This window comes from Panthera onca, chromosome E1, assembly GCF_046562875.1.
Source record: "Panthera onca isolate mPanOnc1 chromosome E1, mPanOnc1 haplotype 2, whole genome shotgun sequence".
NCBI lineage: Eukaryota > Metazoa > Chordata > Mammalia > Carnivora > Felidae > Panthera > Panthera onca.
This window is the reverse complement of record NC_138352.1, coordinates 22523043-22542366: the sequence shown is the minus strand read 5'-3', so window position 1 is coordinate 22542366 and position 19324 is coordinate 22523043. Positions and strand designations below refer to the sequence as shown.

General features: G+C 41.3%; 1 protein-coding gene across 3 annotated transcripts in view; it reads right to left on the bottom strand.

The window, feature by feature from the left end:
• The window catches only part of MAP2K4 (mitogen-activated protein kinase kinase 4), a 130292-nt gene that overhangs the window by 7835 nt on the left and 103133 nt on the right, over positions 1-19324 (bottom strand). For all 3 annotated transcript variants that reach the window (XM_060647248.3, XM_060647249.3, XM_060647250.2), the window contains 2 exons: positions 7259-7336; positions 5386-5534 (listed from right to left, as the gene is read on the bottom strand). In XM_060647248.3, coding sequence (XP_060503231.1) covers positions 5386-5534; positions 7259-7336 — 227 coding nt within the window. The remainder of the gene's footprint in view (positions 1-5385; positions 5535-7258; positions 7337-19324) is intronic.

Sequence of the window (19324 nt, the reverse complement as noted above, 5' to 3'; positions counted from 1 at the left end):
CATCCAATAAGGTTTAGTCACTTGTCAAATTAACATCAATGAAATAAAATTTTAAAATTTACCTCCTTAGCCACACTTGGAGTGCTATGGCCACCACAGTGGACAGGGCAGGTTACAAAACTTTCCCATCATTTCAAAAGTTCTGCTGACAGCTTCAGACCCACTTTTCAGTTTACTCATCTCTCTTCAATCACACCTAATCTGTTTATTCCAGCCACTGAATTTGTAATGTATGCTTTTTATCTCTGGACGTTCCCTTTTGTTCTTCATAGATTCGTGTTCCTTGCTTTTATTTCCGAGCTTCTTCATTTTTCTTTAAATGTATGAAAAGACTTCTTCTAATTGTCCTAATATCTGAAGTCGTCGGATCTATCCCTGCTATCAGTTGTTTCTACTAATTCTCGTTCCTTGTGCTTGGGAGTGAGTGTTGGAATTTCTTCTGAACTCACACTGCATTCGACTTTTTCCTGGGGAATTCTGGGGCCCTGGCTTGAAGGATCTGGTCTTGCTTCTGCCGAACAACCAGTCTTTCTGATCAGTAGCCTCTTGGAATCCTTACCTCCGATAATTTATTGAAGTCACTTTTTCTTCACCTAAAGTACAGTTGACACACACTGTTACGTTAGTTCCAGGCGTACGACACAGTGATTCAACAAGTCTGTGCGTCAGGCTGTGCTCCCGCTGGTCACCATGCGACGCCATTGCAACGTCACTGACCACGTTCCCCACGCTGTGCCTTTTATCCTCATGACTTACTCATCGCACAACTGGAAGCCTGGCCCTCCTTCCCCCCTCCACCCCTTTCACTCCTCCCCTACCCTCCTCCCCTCTGACGACCATCAATTCTCAGTTTTCCCAGGTCTGTTTCTGCTGTTTGTTTATTCATTTGTTTAGTTTTTTTGCATCCCACGCATAAGTGAAATCATGGCATCTTTCTCTGATTCCTTTCGTTTAGTATAATATCCTCTAGCTCCATCCATGTGGTAACAAATGACAAGATTTTCTTTTTTTATGGCTGAGTAATATTTCATTACACTCAGGCATGCGCACACCCACCCTACCCCACATCTTTATCTGTTCAACCATGGATGGACACAGGCTGTTTCCGTATCTTGGCTATTATTAAAAAAATGCTGCAGTAAACACAGTGGTGCATACATTATTTCTGAATTCGTGTTTTCATTTTCTTTGGCTAAATATCCAGTAATAGAACCACTGGATTGTATGATGTTTCTACTTTTAATTTTTTGAAGACCATCTATACTGTTTTCCACATGGCTGCACCAATTTGCATTCCCACCAACACTGCGTGAGGGTTCCTTTCTCTCCACCCCCTTGCCAACACTTGATATTTCTAGTCTTTTTAATTCTAGCCATTCTGACAGGTATGAGGTGATACCTCATCGTGGTTTTAATTTGCATTTCCCTGACAGTGAGTGACACTGGACTTCTTTTCATGTGTCTGTTAGCCATCTGGATGTCTTCTTTGGAAACATGTCTATGCAGGTCCTCTGCCCATTTTTTAATGGTATTATTTACAGTTTTTTGGTGTTGAGTTGTACGAGTTCTTTACATATTTTGGATATTAACGCCTTACTGGAGATCTTACCTCCCGTAATTTCTGATTCCACGTAGTTTTAGAACTCTGTGGACTCCATGGCGTTGTTCTAATGCTGCTACATTTTAAAAGATACCAGGAAACGTTTAACCAGTATTTTAGTAGTTTTGGTGCAATTCCTGTCCTGGATCGAATGTACCCTAATAATCTAAAGTGGTCTCATCCATCATAACTCTCGTCAGGTACTGCTCTATGTCTTTCTACACTGGTGTGAACATTAATGTGTGCCTGTGTTTTCAACAAAAGCTTGTCAAGTTTTCTCTCTGAATGCAAAAAACAACAACAAAATCTTACAACATCCCTAGATGGATTTTTTTCCCCCACCCTTCCGAGTTAATTTGGTCTGGTACTTTAATTTAAGGACTCAAGGTTTTCTTCAAGTAAAGATAATTTTTATTTTAATTCTCTCTCTACTATAATCAGTTTGGCAGAAAAACAGTTCTAGGGGAGTACTGAGAAATGTGGCCAGGGCCATAAACCAGGTCCAGGTCATAATGGGTTTTGAGGGGCCCCTGGGTGGCTCAGTCAGTTAAGCGTCCAACTCTTGATCTTGGCTCAGATCATGATCTCACGGTTCGTGAGTATGGGCCCCTCATCAGGCTCTGTGCTGACAGCTCGAACCCTACTTGGAATTCTCTCCTTCCCTCCCCCTCTCTCTGCCCCTCCCCAACTCATGCTCTCGCTTGCCTCTCTCTCTCTCTCTCTCTCTCTCTCTCTCTCTCTCTCTCTCTCTCTCTCTCTCTCTCCTTCCCTCAAAATAAATAAACAACAACAACAAAAAGTTTTTTTTAAATAATAATGTGTTTTGAAAGCCGTGTTAATTTAGTCTTTATTTTAAGGGCCAGGGTAAGCCTCTAGACCAGTACTCTCTAATCTTTTATTCATTACTGCCCTACCTTCCTGTGAAATTTCAATTCCGCCAATCTGCAGACATTCTGTAGCAGCCCTTTGGAGGGGTGCAGACCATTACGCTATCCAAGAGGTTTTCCTCTCCAGAATAAATTTCTGCCCCCTTAGGGGTGATAGCACGCTGTTAAAAATGCATGCTCTAGGCAGTTTTAAACAAAAAGTAACATGATCAGATGTACAGCAATAAAAATACAACTCTGACAAAAAGGAGAATGGTTTGGCACAAAACGGCACCGGATTACGAGGAAACCAATCAGAAACCTGAATGATCCAGGTTAGCGAGGACAGAAAATGCCCAGGAACAGTGGAAGGAAGGACGCACAAATGCAGAGAGCTGATAGGAGCAGGTCATAAAAACAGGTGTACTTCAACTATGGCCCCTGATGATCTGGAATGAGATGGAACCATGGACCTACTCAGGGAAAACAATGGGACACTGATGTCTATAACCATTATCTACAGGGGAGAACTGGCAACGAGAGACACAGAAATTTAAAAAAATATACAAGTACTACACATAGATGCAACAAAACCAGTCAAGAGATCAAGGGACTAGGCGCCTGGGTGGCTCTATCAGTTGAGCGTCTGACTCTTGATTTCAGCTCAGGTCATGATCCCAGGGTCGTAGGATCAAGCTCCACATCAAACTCTGAGCTGATAGGGTGGAGCCTGCTTGGGATTCTCTCTCTCTCCCTCTCTCTGCCCTTCCCCTGCACACACACACACTTTCGCTCTCAAAATAAATAAATAAATACTTAAAAAAAGACCAGACCAGGGGCTCCTGAGTGGCTCTGTCGGTTGAGTGTCCAACTTCGGCTCAAGTCATGATCTCACAGTTTGTGAGTTTGAGCCCCACGTCAGGCTCTGTGCTGACAGCTCGGAGCCTGGAGCCTGCTTCGAATTCTGTCTCCCTCTCTCTGCCCCTCCCTCTCTCTCTCTCTCTCTCTCTCTCTCTCAAAAATGCATAAACATTAAAAATTTTTAAAAATAAAGGGGGCGCCTGGGTGGCTCAGTTGGTTAAGCGTCCGACTTCGGCTCAGGTCATGATCTCACAGTCCGTGGGTTCGAGCCCCGCATCGGGCTCTGTGCTGACAGCTCAGAGCCTGGAGCCTGTTTCAGATTCTGTGTCTCCCTCTCTCTCTGCCCCTCCCCTGTTCATGCTCTGTCTCTCTCTGTCTCAAAGATAAACATTAAAAAAAATTAAAATTTAAAAAATAATTTAAAAAATAAAACAAAGAGATCAAGGGATTAAACAACTCTTAATTATTTTAGAAATTATGCTCTTTGACTCACACAGATTACTTTAACCAAATTACTTCATTAAAATGGAATATATAAAATTATCACATGCAATTATATAAACTCTATAGGTGTTTGCAAACTGGTAAAAATGGAAGAAGCAGGGGCACCCGGGTGGTTCATCTGGTTAAGCATCTGACTCTTGATTTCAGCTCAGGTCATGATCTTACAGGTTCGTGGGATCGAGCCCCATGTTGGGCTCTGTGCTAACCGTGCAGAGCCTGCTTGGGATTCTCTCTCTTTCTCTGTCTCTCCCCTCTCCCCCACTTGCACAAACTCACTCTCTCTCTCTCTCTCAAAATAAATATATAAGCTTAAAAAAAATAAAAAAGGAAAAAGCAGCCAATTTGAGTCATGCTAATGGTCCTCTTCCACCTAGAAAAACCCTGAGGTATCCGTCACCCCCTGGGAAACCATTGCAAAAGGAGAATTTCATTATAAAAGATGAAAGGGACTTAAAAACTAGAGTCTAACAAATATTTTCTAATTGTTCAAAAAGAGGGCAATGCTGGACCATGAAATGTAAGTCTTACAGGGCCTAGAAAGAGGAGGGAGATAGAGTTCTTGGCAAGAAAAAAATGCACAGAAAAAGGAAAGCATTTTCAAGAATGCTTTTTGCCCAGAAACACATTAATTTTAAATCATGTTGGATAAACAGAATAATTATCAAAAATATTCAAATGATAACAAAACAGGTGTCATTTAAAACACAGACTGAAACAGGGGCACCTGGGCAGCTCAGTCAGTTAAGCACCCGACTTCAGCTCAGGTCATGATCTCACAGTTCGTGAGTTCGAGCCCCGTGTTGGGTTCTGTGCTGACACCTCAGAGCCTGGAGCCCGCTTCAAATTCTGTGTCTCCCTCTCTCTCTGTCCCTAGCCCTTCACATTCTGTCTCTCTCTGTCTCTCTCCCTCTCAAAAATAAATAAAACATTAAAATACAGACTGAAACAGTACAAAGCACGACTGTGTTCCTGCCGTATCTGCACGTTCTTATTTTTACGTTCTATGCACACGCAGGTGTGCACATGCACACACACCTGTTAAAAGGTGGACAAACAACACCAGGTGTCGGGTTCACACCTTCCCCAGAAGCGGCTTTCAGAGAGCCTGGATTCAGCCGACCCACCGAGCTTTGGGTGGTCTCTCCCAATGTCACAGGCTGTGACTATGTCACAGGCTGTGTCAGAGCAGAGGGCCAGCCCTGAAATGCCAGTCTGACCTGGTAGGTTCTTGACTTCGTAAAAGCTTCCCCGCAATCCTAGCACAACTGCACTGTTAGAGCCGCATCTGAATAAGATGATCAGTCTCGCAGAGGCTGGATTTCTTGTACCGGGTACTAGAAATCAGTATCCAACTAGCAGAACACAAGAGCGATGCTCTCCGGGCCCGCTGGAAGCTTCCGTGTGGCCAAAGTGGCCCAGAGTTCCGGCACAGAGGCAGAGCGACAGGAAGAAGGCCACCCCCTCTAGGGCATGGAGGCCCAGTGCTGCGGGGAGCCAGGAACACTGGCTGTTCTGACCACGTGTTTGTTGTGCATTTGGACATCACGTACTCACCACAAGTTGACAAAGTTGATGAAACTGGGGGAGAACTCCCTTTCCTCCGAGTTACTCAGCTGTGGAGGGTCTCCTTTCACGACTTGTGTTAGTTGATCGAATACACTATTCCACTTTGGGTAAGGAAATCGGCCTGTGGCTAACTCGTACTAAAGAGAACACAGAGGGAAAAGCAAGATATACAAGATATATAATTTTCCCAATTAGTAAGGCTAAGTGGAAGGGGTGTTTAGAAATCAAGGTAATACAGAGAATTCCGTATCAACTGAGTTCAAGGACTGGGACTAAAGGAAACCCCAAACTTAAGCCCGGACCGTGTCCCCACCACATAAGAGCTGGGATAGCCCTCAATTCTGATTCCTTTGTGTGAAGGATCCTGGAAGGTTGGTTTTAGAACTTTCTTGGTACAAAGTCTGCACAGTCGATAGTTATCTGAATGGAAGGCCACGTCCAGAACAGTGGTCATATTCATTTTTAAGGGAAGAGGTTCAATCAACAACAGCCCAACCTGAGCTCAAAGGAAGCAATGTGCGATTCTGTTCTCCAGCCATCCTGTGGTTACTACAGTTTTGACCACAGCCAGATATTACCACAACAGAAGAAATCAAGTCTGGATCAAAACCCCAATGGCGGGGTGCTCAGGACAGCATCTCTAAACCATGCCAAACCAGATCCGAAGGATCTTACGGACGTTATGTCCCAATTGGTCAAAGGTCAATTCTCCCCTTTCTCTTGCTCTGTTCTGAGGATAATGAAAACCCAGAAATTGTGCTTTTTCCGAAAAAATAGGTCTAAGTCTGCAGCATGGCCTAAATGAGCCCCGTTTTAGGTATGCTGGTAGGTGACTGCTATGTGAGGGTGTGACCCCAAGCTCATGAGAGAAGAAGGCACCTGAGAGGCAGCACTGAAGACAGCGTCTCAGAGCTTCTTCAGCTGAGGGCCGTGGGACCTCATTACAAAGGGGAGGAAATGAACGGGAAAGTTTGGGGCTGCCTACCAAACAGGACACAGCTCCATCTAGTGATGAGAAATTCACAGCCCATGTAGAAGAAGCTGTCCAAGGTCAGAAAAACACCACCAAGCCGTGATAAAGCAGCAAGCACAAGAAAACAAATCTAAGATTTCAAAACAACATTTGGTAACAAAGATAAGTGATGAGCAAATACAGATAACTTTTAAGATAGAAGGAAATTTTCAGTACAGGTACAGGTGAGAAAGAAGAATTTGCTTAATTGTGCTTAGCTGCAAGTTAAGTAGCTTTCTTACTATTCTTTCTCAGTGTTTGAAGGTAGAACTTTCATTAGGTTTGTTACCTCGGTTGTTCTGGTTCCACAAGAACTGAATTACGTGTAGCTCATTCACGTGTGACTTTTCTGTTCGGTGAGTAGAAGATTCCAAGTAGAAACTCTGCTCGTCCGTGTAAACACATACACCTAATACACATGCTGTACAGAGTACATGCTATTCCCGCTGGAGGTGGCAGGAGACAGGTGCCTTCACCACTGCGCTGACCGTGGGGGCACCACCCTCCCCCGTTCCTGTTCCTAGTGCGGTTGCCGACACCTCGTATATGTGGCCAAGGGACCCAGCGCGACACCAAAGAGCCCAAGGCACTTCCTAAACCTTGAGGGAAACTGTCAACTCTGGTTTGATTTTTAAAGTCAAACACATACTTTTTTTCAACAACTAGAAGATATAGTCCCTGTGATTATGACCATGGAGGAAAAAAACAGGTAAATAAAGTCAAAGACTAGGAGAGAGAGAGAGAGAGAGAGAGAGAGAGAGAGACGGAGAGGGAGAAAGGCAGTTCTTATGAGGGGTGGAAGAGTGATAACATTTTCTTTCGATGCTAAGTCTACCATGACGAACGTACCAATGTGATCCCCAAACTCCAGACATCAGAGCGGACATCATATCCTTGTCGAGATGCACTTGGGTCTATTCTTTCAGGCTGGAACACAAAGAGAAGTCACAGTCATTAATCATGCAAACCCTCAAGGTTCAGGGTGGAAGCAACCGCTGGTAGGTGGCTGAAATGCCAGCATACTTCTAGAAGAATCCACATGTGGGGTCAGACTTGGAGCAACAGGAAGCCATCATTGTATTGAAAACAAGCAAGAACAATCCACAAAACCCAACCTAATGGCCACCTCCATAAAGGGAAAACAAAGTGACTCTTCTCATTTCCACCCCCCCAACGACTCCAAAGCATGTGCAAACCGGAAGCTAAGAACAAAGAAAAAAGGAAGAAAACTGGAGAAGTGAAAAAAAAATAATAATTATGGGGTCAGATTAGTAAGCAAGTAGTGGTAAACAGAAGAAGAAAAAAAAAAAAAGACTAGATCTTCTCTGTTTCAGGGAATGAAGCCACTCCACAATATATCTGAAATACAAGAGCAAATATAAACTCAATAAATTCGTTATAATTATTCTACCCACTCTTCATCATAAAGCTAAATTTAACACTATGCAGAGCTTTAAAGATACCTATTAGTCATTTTTAACCAAATGAAGGCACTGGCAAAATATATTATCCTATCATGCAAACAGCGGAAATCATCTTTAGTAATTCCCATGAAGGGAGTATTCTTTACATGTCCTTGAAATAAGGGACCATTAGTTCCATACGTGTCAGGGATGGAGAAGAGAACCAGTAGCACAGAGCTGATAGTCCCTAGGTAAGACTTAGAGTGAGTACTATTGAAAGAAACGTCCAGAAGTCTGATAGTTGACTGTTATAATCTCTGCCCGTCAGCAACAACTAGTTTGCAGATCTATTTTACATATTTTTGCTTTGAACAGGAGTACTGAGGCTGTATAAGTACTCACTGGAGGCTACTTAGTTTTTAGTTGCGGACATGTGTATTTACCTGAGAAGATACACATTACATAAAAATCCCGGACCGCCAACCAAGAGAGGCACATACTGTGCCCAAAAGAGCCAGGGCACACACTTTTCTCAGGCTGACGTGGAGCATTTACTGACATAAACTATGTTCTGGGCCATAAAACACACCTTATTTTGTAGAAAAGAAATCATGAAAAGCGTGTTCTCAGATCGCGAAGTCGCTCAATTAGAAACCAGTAACAGAAAGATACTTGGGCAATCCCCAAATATTTGGAGGTGAAACAACATACTTCTAAACAACCCGCAGATCACAGAGGAGGCCTCAAGATAAAGTAAAATAATACCCTGAACTGAGTGAAAACGAAAGAGAACTCATGAAGCTTCAGGAAATGCAGCGAAAGTAGTATTCAGGGGGGAAATTCATAGTACTGAATAAATACAAATACTAGAAGACAAGACACAGCCAGCAATCAAAACCTAACCTCACAGCTTTAAGGAGTTTGAAATGGAACAAACCAAGGCCAAACCACTCAGAAAAAAAAATAATCAAAGGAAGAGTGGAAAGTATGTGAAATAGACAAAAACAACAAAAATGACAACAGAATGCACACCGACTCTTCAGAAAGATCAACAAAACGGATAAACTTCTGGCTACAATGAGAGAAAAGGAGACATAACCAAATTACTGAAATCAGAACGAAAGGGGGGACATTGCCGTTCTTCCAGAAACAGGCAAAATGGACACAGTTTTTGAAAATGAAACCTATCAAAAATAATAATAGAAATCTGAATAGCCGTAAAGCTATTTTTTCAATGAATTTGTTATGAAAAACTTTCCCGTGAAGTAAAGTCGAACCCAGATGTTCTGGTGAACTCTTTCGACCATGCAAGGGAGAGATAAGACCAGTCTTACATGAATTTCTTTCGAAAACATTTTATGAGGTCAATTTATTCACTTGTAAAACATAATAAAGACATTATGATACAATTCGTAATCCTCATAAACACAAACTCAAAAACTATTAACAAAAATAGGGACAAATCTAATCTAGCAACATGTGAACCACATAATAATCATGACCAAATGGTGTTTATCTCAGGAATACAAATACTGGCTTAAAACCTGAAAAGCAATGTGATGCCCCGTATTTACAGAAAAATGGAGGAATATTATACCATCTTCTCAATAAATGTAGGATTGACACCTGAGAAGATTCACAATTCAACTCTCAGCACACTATGAGAAAAGAAGGAAATGTCATGTCATAAAGAGCATCCAAAAACCACCAAGAGCAAATGTCATACTTTTTACACATGAAATCTGGAACACTCTTTTCCTAATTAACACTGGAACAAGATAGGACTTCTGTTCAGCATTATACTGGAGGTCCTAGCCAGTCTAGAAAGCTAAGGAGGGAAGAAAAAAAACCAAACGCCACACCACTGCCTTTACTCAGAGACACTTGAACTTCTATAACTGTTTACACAGACCATCCCTACTAAAGTTAACAGCAACACGAGCAGGGATACAGGGCGTGATGTCAAAATACGCAAATCTGTATTTATCTATGACAACAGAAACATGCTGGAAGATAGGTTTTAAAATTCCACTTACAAGAGTAGCATCAAGGACCATGAATCGGTTAGGAATAAACGTTAAAGGCGCTCAAGGGTTCCTACACTGAAAACCACAAAACATGGCTGGCAGCAAAACGCCCTCAATAAATGGAGGCACTGCAGGTACTGAACTGAAGCACTTGCTAAGGCCAACATATGCACCAGTGAGTGGACAACAGATCGTGGTCCATCAACACAATGGAAACTTCTCAGCAATAACAAGAATGAGCTAACATACCCCATAGGACGGCTACCTCTTCAGCACATCGCGCTAGAGAAAGGCAGCGGCCAGACAAGAACATGGCGTGAGATTGCATTTGGATGAATCTCCGGGATGAGAAAATCCAATTGCATGGACAGAAAACAGGACCGAGGATCTTTTTTCGGTAACAGACATCTTCCTCTCCTGACTGATGAGCAGTCATTTGTCAAAATTCAAAGTGTGCACTTAAAATGGGTACCATTTGTGGTCTTGGGGGGCAGGTCATTCTGAAACTGCTCTATGTTTCTAGCATGTGTGCGTCGTGAAAACTTCCCCAACTCCTGTAAATATGTCAAAAAAGGATTCCATTTCCTTTCACTCACACTGGGGCCAACCCAAGGATTTTTTAACTGCCCTTTTCAGTTTGCTTGATATTTATTATTCATTAGGGCCGCTTCAGTTACAGGATTACGTGTATATTTTTGTCCATGAGGGATGCAAATGATTTCTGTCCCGTAACCCCCAACATTACTTCTTCATTGACCTGGAGATAATTAGCAGTATTTTATTTGGATGGGCCATCTCGTTCTTTCCTCAGTGACTGTAAATACTAAATGACACAAATGCTAGTTTATGCTAGTTTCAGCATCCTACCCGCCCAGTGCTCTTACCAATGAGTTAAATACATTTTGACATGTTCTTTCTTTACTTCCAAGTGTACTATTTTTAACATCTAAAAGTTATTCATTGAGAGGAGTGGATATTTAAGATTCAAGAAGTTAAAGACCCAGCATCCTGAATCTAAAATCGAAACAAAGGTTTGAAAAACAAAAAGCTTGCTAAAAGTATAAAGGAAAACATCAACTTAGAGGATATGTCACATTAACAAAAATAGCAAAAAAAAAAAAGATAAAATAATTTTATATCCAAAAACATATATAACAATAAATACACAAGTTACTTTGTATGGAAACATATAAAATAAAAACCGAGAAATAAGAAGAAACTGACAATTGAATGTTACACATTTTGAACTAATCCTTCTCAACTTGTTTGTATTAAAGAGGCAAAAAAGAAGTGTTACGCATATGTAATTAATAATACAGGTCTTTTCCAATATTTCACATTTGATTGATCATTTATCATGCTAAAAAGAATCTTAATATGTCTCAAAAGGCAGAAATATATGGGCCAAAAAGCTTTGATAAGAAATAAGTCAGGAAATTAAAAAGAAATCAATGAAACCCTTTGTACTGGTTAGCTATGATGTATAACAAATTATCCCAAAACTGAAATAGCTTAAAACAACAAATATTATCTCACAGTTTCTGTGAGTCAGGATTCAGGGAATAGCTTTGATGGGTGGTTCTGACTCGGGTTATCTCATGACTGAGGTCAAGATGGCAACTAAGACTTAAGGCTTTTCTGGGTCCTGGAAGATTTGGCACTAAGCTCATTCACCAGGTTCCTGGCAGGAAGGCTTAGTTCCTCACCACACGAGTCTCTTCATAAAGCTACCCAAGCGTCTTCACGACATGGCAGCTGGCTTCCCCCAAAGTGAGCAATCCAAGAAAGAAAGAAGGAGCTACAGTGTTTTTATACGGCCTGCTCTCAGAAAGGACACCCTGTCCTTTCTTCCATATGCTCTCACTAGGAGAGACTCACTAAGTTCGGCCCGTACATCAGGCAGTACTTCGTCTCCACCTTATAAAGGGAGGTGTATTAAGGAAATTGTGGACATCGTTTTAAACTACCACACACCTGGCTACTAAAAAACATTCCAATAAGCAGTTCTTACAACTAATATTTAAAAACCTAAGGGGGCACCTGGATGGCTCAGTCAGGTAAGTGTCCAACTCTTGATGGTGGCTCAGGTCATGATCTCACAGTCGTGAGATCGAGCCCCGCATTGGGCTCTGCACTCAGCATAGAGCCTCCTTAAGAGTCTCTCTGTCTCTCCTTCTGCCCCTCTTCCTAGCTTGTACCCTCTAAATAAATAAATAAATAAAACCAACTAAGAAAACAAAAATACGTATGTGAATACATGTACACGTTCACACACGCCCACATGCATCGGATGCTGAGGAAATAGTAAAACCTCACAGATTTTGAAGAATCATCTACCTTTCCCCAAAGACTTCTGGCTCAGAAGGATTCCAGTCTCAAAGAATGGAAAATTATACCACCACAAATGTTCTGAAGTCTGGGGAAACTTTTTTGAGCTCAAGGAGATCAAAGATATGTTTCATTCACAAGATGATCAGTAACTTTTTACTATATGAATAAACTAAAGATGGAAAATTTCCCAATTCGATTTTTAAAGCTAGCATAGCCTATAGAAAACCTTCATAATATAAAGTATGAACCAATCTCATTTAAACACTTTTATGCAGAAATTATATTACCATACCACATGTAAAAATACATTAAACATATAAACTATGAGCCATGTAGGGATCACTTCTGGAAGGCCGGAATGGTTCAACCGCAGAAAACATGTTACTATGATTTGTCATACCAGTAGCTACACAGGGAGAAACATTTCCTCATGGCATGATTGATACCAAAAAGGCATTTAATAAAATTTTTAATAGCTGTTCCTAATTCATGCTCATCTTCTCTCTCTCTCTCTCTCTCTCTCTCACACACACACACACACACACGTACACACATAGAAATGCACAGACTTAAATCAGAAAAAAAGTATTTGGTTTCAAGGGAGAAAAAACATGAGAATCGTACAATCAATATTGTCATTCAGTACTGATCTAGAAGTATGAGCAAAGTAAATACATACAAATGTATATATATCAATCAATAGAAGGAGAGCCAAGGCAAAAATTATTTGCAGAATGGTACCTTGAGTACCATCTGAGATCAATTCAAATTCAAAAATGAGGCAGATTAGTACTTTAGCTGGTTATAAAATTAACAGTCATCTAAATAGCTTCCCTGTATATCAGCAATGCTAGGAAAACACATTATGTGACATTTAAAATAGCAACAAAAAACTGTCTTAACACCCAAGAATATAGCAGGGAGCCAACTAAATAAAGACTGGGGTCTTGGGGCGCCTGGCTGGTTCAGTCAGTAGAACACGCTATTTTTGATCTCAGGGTTGTGAGTTCGAGCCCTATGTTGGCTCCAGGTTGCTTAAAAATAAATTCTAGGGTCGCCTGGGTGGCTCAGTCGGTTGGGCGTCCGACTTCGGCTCAGGTCATGATCTCGCGGTCCGTGAGTTCGAGCCCTGCGTTGGGCTCTGTGCTGACAGCTCGGAGCCTGGAGCCTGGAGCCTGTTTCGGATTCTGTGTCTCCCTCTCTCTCTGGCCCTCCCCCGTTCATGCTCTGTCTCTCTCTGTCTCAAAAATAAATAAATGTTAAAAAAAAAATTTTTTTTTAAATAAATAAATTAAAAAAAAAAAGCAAAGATGGGGGTCTCAAAGGGCTCACAATCTAGTCAGGAGACACATATACACATACAAAATACAAAACACATACAAAACAAAAGACACATACAAAAACAAAGAATCAGGTGGTGATGAGGGTTATGAAGCAAAGCGGGGTCAAGGAGATGAGAGGAACAGGTCAGATGTGGTGGTCCAGGAAGGACTAGCCAAGCACATGGCATCTGCTCCAAGACCTAACTAAAGTGAAAGACTGCCAACGTTAAAAATATTCACAGAGGAGAGAGTTCAAGGGAGAAAGGAAAAGACCCCCAGGTAGGAACATCCTCCAGATGCACGTGGAACACAGAGGTCGGTGTGGTGGCCAGAGTGTGGCAAGCAAGGCAGAAGGTAACGTGTGGACAATTCTGAAAGACAGTTGAGGGCCAGATCATATAGAGCCTTCTAGGCCCATTATGAGGATTTGGGGATGAGTTTTAAGCAGAGAGGTGGCATAATTTAACAATGCTCAGAGAGGGTAACCAGCTGTTACATGAAGCACAGACTACTAGAGCAAGGTTAAGCAGAAGACCATTCTAGAGACTAGAGCAATCAGGCAGACGAGACATGCCAGTGGCCGGACCAAGAAACACTGGTGGTTTAAACATTTTTTTTTTAATGTTTTATTATTTATTTTTAAGAGATAGAGACAGATTGTGAGCGGGACAGGGGCAGAAAGAGAGGGAGACACAGAATCCGAAGTAGGCTCCAGGCTCTGAGTTGTCAGCACAGAGCCCGACACGGGGCTCGAACTCACGGAACCGTGAGATCATGACCTGAGCCGAAGTCGGACGCTTAACAGACTGAGCCACCCAGGGACACCATCCCCCTTTTTTCTTTAAAGGAACACTAGTTGTTTTCAAAAGAGAGCGGGTTCTATGCCTTGAAAGTAAAGCAGACAGCATTTGCTTATGGACAGGATGTAGAGTATGAAGAGGAAGGAAATGAAACTCTAAAGTCTGCTCCTTGAGCAACTGGAAAGAGGGGTAAGAATTTACTGAAATATAGAGAAACTGGGGAAGGGGAGGCAGCTCCCAGATTTTGTAGGGAGCAGAGGAGTGATATGATGAGGTCAAGAGCTTGGGAATAAACTTATTATATGTGCAACTTCTGTGGGATCTAAGAAGTAAGAGAAAGTAGGAAACCAGACATATAATTTTGGAGTTTACAACTGAGGTGTGGACAGTAAGAAATGTATGGGCACTCATCATCCCCGAGCATCTACTAAGTGACAGAAGCTGTACATCATGGAACAGAGACAGAAAGAAAGTATTACTCCCTAAGACTGGATGATAGATTCACTAGAAGAATCTGGGTAGTTCAGGGAAAAAAAGAGACTGAATACTCAGCCCTGGGGCATACCAAAATAAAAGAGATCAGGAAGATGAGAAGGCCCTAGAGACCCAGGAGAGAGGGGCCAGTCAGGAAGGTAGCCAAGAGCACATAAATGTCATGGAAACCAAGAGACAAAAGTCTTCAAGAACATAGTATTTTAAATATCCCAGGAAAATTAAGGAAGGTCATGGCTCCAAACTGACCATGGGCTTCAGCAACAAAAAGATGGTGATTGCTCTAATGACAGCAGTGATGTCATTCAGTGATGGGGGTAAAAGAACCCATAAGAATGGGGACAGAAAGAATAAAAGGAGAAAAAGGACAGACAGTGGGTATAGACAAGTATTCAGAATGGACAACAATAAAAATTTTTTTAAGTTTATTTATTTTTGAAATAGAGACAGAAAGAGAGCATCCGAAGCAGGCTCTGTGCTGACAGCAGAGAGCCCAAGGCGGGGCTTGAACTCATGCACCGTGAGATCATGACCTGAGCCTAAGTCAGATGCTTAACCGACTGAGCCACCCACGCGTTCCCAGAATGGACAACAATATTTTAAAGAATTTATTAAGAAATGTGTGTAGCCAGTTAAGAAGGAAAAATTAACAGACAGTAAGATAACTTGACCAAATAGAGAGAAACAAAGTATTCTTCGCTGGGAGGACTAAATAATATAAAAATGCAGTAACCAAAGGCATTTAAGACTCTAATGAAATGCCAATACAATTCCTGCTATTTTTAATAATGATACACTATTCAAATGAAACATACAGAAAGAGGATACAACACAGTCCAGAAACAGTCCCAAATCCAAGGATTTAGTACAAGAGTACTGATTCTGAACAATGGAATTTGAATAATCAGATAATTAAAAATATAATTTTTATTTTATGGGTGAGGGGGTTTGATTAACAATGCACTTGTCACAATGAGCGGTGAGTAATGCATAGAACTGCTGAGTCATCATACTGTACATTACATCGTGCAATGAGACCAACACCACTGAATGCTAATTATCTTGAATTGAAAAAAATAAATAAAAAGTTTTAAAAATTCATGACTAATCATTTGTGGGGAGAAAAGTCACACTCTTTCCCCTGATAATTCACTAATCCTGATTACATCAGGATTAAAAACCTGAAATGTTAGGGGCACCTGGCTTACTGGGAGGGGCATGTGACTCTTGGGGATGTGATTTCAAGCCCCATTTGGGTGTAGAGATTACTTGAAAAAAAAAAGTTAAAAAAAAATTTTTTTTTTTTTTACCTGAAAAGTAAAAAAACAAAAGCCCAAACTTAGGTACTCAAATGTGAGTCTACAACCATTTCTGATCTCGGCACCAGGAAAACCTTTCAAGATATGCTAACAGCCAGAAACCGTAACGGTAACCCTGATAAGCTAACCACATTGAAATTTTCTATTTCTGTAATTCAATCAAAAATTTGTAGAATTTAAAGACAAATGACAATTTCTGGGAAAACATACAAAACCTAACAAGAAAAGACAGAAGTCGTCATTATATTATACATCAGTACAAAAGACTGGCATCCTAATAGAAAATCTGGCAAAGGATAATACAGAAAAGTGGCCAAATATAAGAAAAAATACAAAAGTATATAACTTTCTCAATAATTTTGAAATATGTAAGAAAAAACCCTTGAAGTTTTTTAACAAATCCCATCCTGGCCTACCAACTCAACAAAGATAAAACTGTAACACTCTAATGCAGAATGACACCTACTGAAAAAACACACCATTTTAATCATATATTGTTTCCCCAAAGGTCTTGAGAAGTGTGACCTTTTTATATATAGCCAAGGAAAGATACGAAAGAGTTGTGCGAAGACACAGCTTAAAAATTTCTGCAGCAGTATTTAGAATAACAAAGAACCAGGGGCGCCTGAGTGGCTCAGTTCAGCGTCCGACTTCGGCTCAGGTCATGATCTCGCAAGGCTGAGAGTTCAAACCCTGCTGAAAGCACAGAGCCTGAAGCCTGTTTCAGATTCTGTGTCTCCCTCTCTCTGCCCCTCCCCCATTCATGCTCTATCTCTGTCTCTCTCAAAAATAAACATTTTTTAAAAATTAGAAAAAGGGAATAACAAAAAACTAAAAAATCACAAGCAGGCAAAAATAGAAAGTCAGCTAATGTCTAGTGGCTAAATTCATTATACATGAAGGTGCATCGACCTGGAAACACGCCTGCAAGTGCCTACGGAGCAGATGAAAAGCAGAAGTGCCATAGGATTTCATTTACATAAAAATGTAGCGGGATATATACTCACAGAACAATTTTTTCCCCTTATGAATGAACGATGGGTAATTAATTCTCCACTTTCCTAGTCTGTACTTTATTTTTAACATATCAAACAAGGACATAATCTTCCAATAAGAAACACATTTACAACACTATCAATAGTAGAGTTCTTCAAACGTGGAGTTATTTCACTGAACATTTAAAAAAACAGGCATAATACAATGGGATTTCAAAGTCACCAGGAAGTGAAATATCAAGCCACTGGGGATAAGCTGTGTGTCTCAAAGTTATGTGTACAAACAGAAAAAGTGACATATATGCCTCCTTTGGGAGTGTGTGTGTGTGTGTGTGTGTCCACACACACATATACATCCACCATATATATAATATGTACATAAATATATGTATGTACACACATACATATACATACACACACACACACACACACACACTCACATATACACACATACATCAAGGGAGAAAAAAAATCAGATCTGGAATCTTTTCCTGAATATTCCAAAATGTTTCGCTAGGCAAAAAATATTAGGCAACTGACAGAATGGGAGAAGATATTTGCAAGTGATATATCGGATAAAGGGTTAGTATCCAAAATTTATAAAGAACTTGCCAAACTTAACACCTAAAAACATAATTTGAACTGAAGAAATGGGCAGAAGACATGAATAGACACTTTTCCAAAGAAAACATCCAGATGGGTAACAGACACATGAAAAGATGCTCAATATCACTCATCATCAGGGAAGTACAAATTAAAACAACTATGAGATACCACCTCACACCTGTCACAATGGCTAAAATGAACAACTCAGGAAACAACAGATGTTGGCGAGGATGCGGAGAACAGGGAACCCTCTTGCGCTGTTGGTGGGAATGCAAACTAGTGCAGCCACTCTGGAAAACAGTATGGAAGGTTCTCAAAAAAATTAAAAATAGAGCTACCCTACGACCCAGCAAATGCAGTACTAGGAATTTATCCAAAGGATACAAAAATGCTGATTTGAAGGGGCACATGCACCCCAATGTTTATAGCAGTGCTACCAAAAATAGGCAAATTATGCAAAGGGCCTGAATGTCCATCAACTGATGAAGGGATAAAGAAGATATGGTATGTGTTTGTACACACACACACACACACACACACACACACAATGGAACACTACTCGGTGATGAAAAAGAATGAAATCTTGCCATTTGCAATAATGTGGATGGAAGTGGAGGGTGTTATGCTAAGCAAAATAAGTCAGAGAGAGACAGATATTGTAGGATTTCACTTATATGTGGAATTTGAGAAACATGAACATAGGGGAAGGGAAGGAAACATAAGATAAAAACAGAGAGGAAGGCAAACCATGAGACTCAAATGCAGAGAACAAACTGAGGGTTCCTGGTGGGTGTTGGGGGGGAGAATGGGCTAAATGGGTGATGGACATTAAGGAGGGCACTTGCTGGGATGAGCACTGGGTGTTATATGTAAGTGATGAATCACTGGGTTCTACTCCTAAAGTCAAGGTTACACTGTAACCTTGAATGGGGGCGGGGGGGGGGGGGAATCTTAACTATATTTAAAATTAGAGTAAAAAGCTCTTCTTAGAAGAAAACCATCATGGACTTAACACCCAAGATTACGCAGGGGCAGGGGGAGGATGGGGGGGAGGGAGGAGTTGTTACCTAACATTCAGAAATAAGCCTTCAAACTGCTACAGAAAGAGCACTGGTTGCTCAACCACAAATCCCCATGTTCAAAGGTGACAGCAGGGTAGCCCATGGACAGTTGTTTCCTAAGCTTGATTTCTGTGAAGTCACAATTCTCCAGGACTGGGTGCACCAGCCGCAGTCTCAGTACTGACTCAAACAACGGCGGCCTTCCATTGGTTTTGAAACAGCTTTCCTGAGATGGAATCCATACACCATCCGACCCACCCACTTGAAGCACTCGATTCACGGGTTGCTCATGTATTCCCAGAGCTGCTCGACCATGACCGAGGTCACTTGTAGAACCTTCCCCCCCGCCCCGCACTTCTGGCCATCGCCACCTCACGGTACCACAACTACCCCCCACGCCAGACCTACTGATCTACTTTCTGTCCCTACAGGTTTCCTTTTTCTGCACTTACGTATAAATGGAACCATACAGCACGTAATCTTTTATAACTGGCTTCTGCCCCTTGGCGTAATGTCTTCAAGGCTTTTCCATATCGTAGCACGTGTCAGTATTTCATTT